At 52.7% G+C, this 2,333-nt stretch overlaps 1 protein-coding gene across 1 annotated transcript; it reads left to right on the plus strand.

Annotated features, from left to right (window-relative positions):
• The first annotated feature begins 287 nt into the window (after positions 1-287).
• On the plus strand, positions 288-1,861 carry LOC119344266. Its single transcript, XM_037614785.1, has 2 exons — positions 288-458; positions 551-1,861. The coding sequence occupies exon 2, from the start codon at positions 597-599 to the stop codon at positions 1,710-1,712; it is 1,116 nt and encodes a 371-aa protein (XP_037470682.1). The 5' UTR covers positions 288-458; positions 551-596; the 3' UTR covers positions 1,713-1,861.
• Positions 1,862-2,333: the final 472 nt, after the last annotated feature.

The raw sequence follows: 2,333 nt of genomic DNA on the forward strand, positions 1-2,333 counted from the left end.
GTGTGTTATTTTTTTCTCCCGTTGCAACGCACGGGCTCTTTTGCTAGTAAATACAAAAGCCAATGGTCAGCCAATCAACGGTCAACCGTGGACCGAACGAACGAAGCCTGAAATCGCGAGCGAGCCGCGACCAAGCAAGCGAAGCACGTTGCTTGATGGGCCGGCCCACGCGAGAGGGCGCGTGAGCGCCAGTTTACCAGCTGGCGCGTCAAGCGCTGTATAGGAGGTCTCCGTCAGATCCTTAAAAAAAAGAGGTCTCCGTCAGACGAGCCGCGCCCCCCATAGAAATCTCGCCGCCCCTCCCCTCCTCCTCCTCCGCCGCCGCCGCCGTCTTCTGTCTGCCCCATTCATCCTGCTAGGCACATCAGGGCTTCCAGAATTGATTCGCGTTCGGTGGGTCTTAGCTAGAGGTAAAATTTGGAATTGGAGGCATACGGGATCTGATTCCGCTGCTGCAGGTAAGAACTTGCAACAACTTTCTACTGAGATTAATCCAGATATATTTGGTTTCAACAACTTTTAGATGTGTATAACTCGTATCTCTTGATAGTCAGGATACTCGACTAGTGCCTCGCCCGGTTAATTTGGCGAGGACGATGAATCGTGAGTTCGCCAACGTCATAGTGCGCGGATCAACCTCAAGCAGTAAATTTTACTCGCTGCTCCGGGTCAACCTCAAGCAGCACCTCTTCCACCGCTCAGCAGCAGCAGCAGAAAAGGCGAGGCCATCGGCGATCCCGAGCTTGGAGCCTCTGCCCGAGCACAAGATCAACTTCTCGACGCCGCCAAACACGGAGGGCACAACGGACTTGCACTTCTTCTCCCTGCTGAAAGGGCAGGCAGAGGGCCGTGTCATGTTCGCCGACCCTTGCGCCAATCCCGTGATGTACGACATTGACATGGACGCCGTCGTTGCCATGCCGGAGACTAACTTCTGCAAACAGAGGGACTCAATCTCCTTGTCCATGACCAGGCCTGGGAGCCAAGACGACGAGCAGCACTATGTCTTGAGCAAAGAACCGGAGAATGTCTTGTTTGAGGTCTTGGAGTACGAGAGGAACGGCTCCGCCAGGGGTCCATCCGCTGGGACTCAACGGAGGTGGCACTGGCAACATCTGCCCTCGCCGCCGATGCGTGGACCGTACCTGCATGACCTCCACATGAGAGCGGTCTTCCACCCCTCCGCGGCGGCGGTGGTCGATGAGACGACTTTGTGTGTGTCGTCTGTGGAAGCCGGAGCCTATGCCTTTGACACGGTGGAAGGTGAGTGGAGGCAGGCTGGAAGCTGGGCGCTGCCCTTCCATGGCGCGGCCAAGTACGTCCCTGAACTCGGCCTCTGGTTTGGCTTCAATGCTACCATTGGCAACACCCACCACTGCCTGGGTGCCTTCGACCTGTCTTCCTGGCCGCCGGTGGAGCACCGCAGCTGGAACTATCTCGATCCGCTGCCCGACGAGTGGTCGACATGGCAGAGGCACCTACTGAACCTTGGCTCAGGCAAGTTCTGCATCGCCACCAGCTTTCAAAATATCGAGTGCCGCACACCATGTAATTCAGCAGGCTACCCTTTACACGGGCTAGATGATGAGATGGTGGTCAATGACCTTACCATCTTGACAGGCGTCGAGGTTGTGCGCTGTGGCGACGGGCTCAAGATGATCAACCACAAGTCTAAACGCCTTGAAGGCATTGAAATCCACTGCGTGCTCTGACCCAAAACTCGTCTGTTTCTTCGGGACTAGATGTGTGTGGGGTTCATTTCTTCTCGGATCGTAATGAAATTATATGCTATGGCCATGAACAAAACTTTGCAGGATGCGCATCTGTCCTCGTATATAAGATTCTCTATTCAGATCTTAAATGACTGAATCAAAATTATTGAAATTTTTTTTGCCTGTGCGCAACTGGCATTTTACTCATTTACTGTGAATTTTGGGCCCTTGTGCTCACTGATAGATATATAAACTGAAGCCGGGGGTTTGAGCAGGGCTCGCTTCAGTTCTACGATTGAGGTAAGGGCTTTGAGCAGGGCTCAGTTCAGTTCTATGATTCAGAGATTCGAGTAAAAATTACTATCACAAAATTATACATTGAACATCTGCTTCTATATTGCTTTGGCCGAAAGAGATTTTTATTTTACATAGATGCATTGGGTGATACCATTAGTTCTATTTATATACAACCCATGAAACATGGGTCAGGACAACAGGGCTGGGCTTCTTTCTAATGACCGCAGGCTGATCCGCACGCCACCGGCAGGAGAGCCTCCAGTTGTGAAACTACAGTCACACCCCTCGTCAGTGCCAATGGTGATGTCGGGCCATTCACCTCGA

Source organism: Triticum dicoccoides, unplaced genomic scaffold, assembly GCF_002162155.2.
Source record: "Triticum dicoccoides isolate Atlit2015 ecotype Zavitan unplaced genomic scaffold, WEW_v2.0 scaffold161526, whole genome shotgun sequence".
NCBI classification, from domain to species: domain Eukaryota; kingdom Viridiplantae; phylum Streptophyta; class Magnoliopsida; order Poales; family Poaceae; genus Triticum; species Triticum dicoccoides.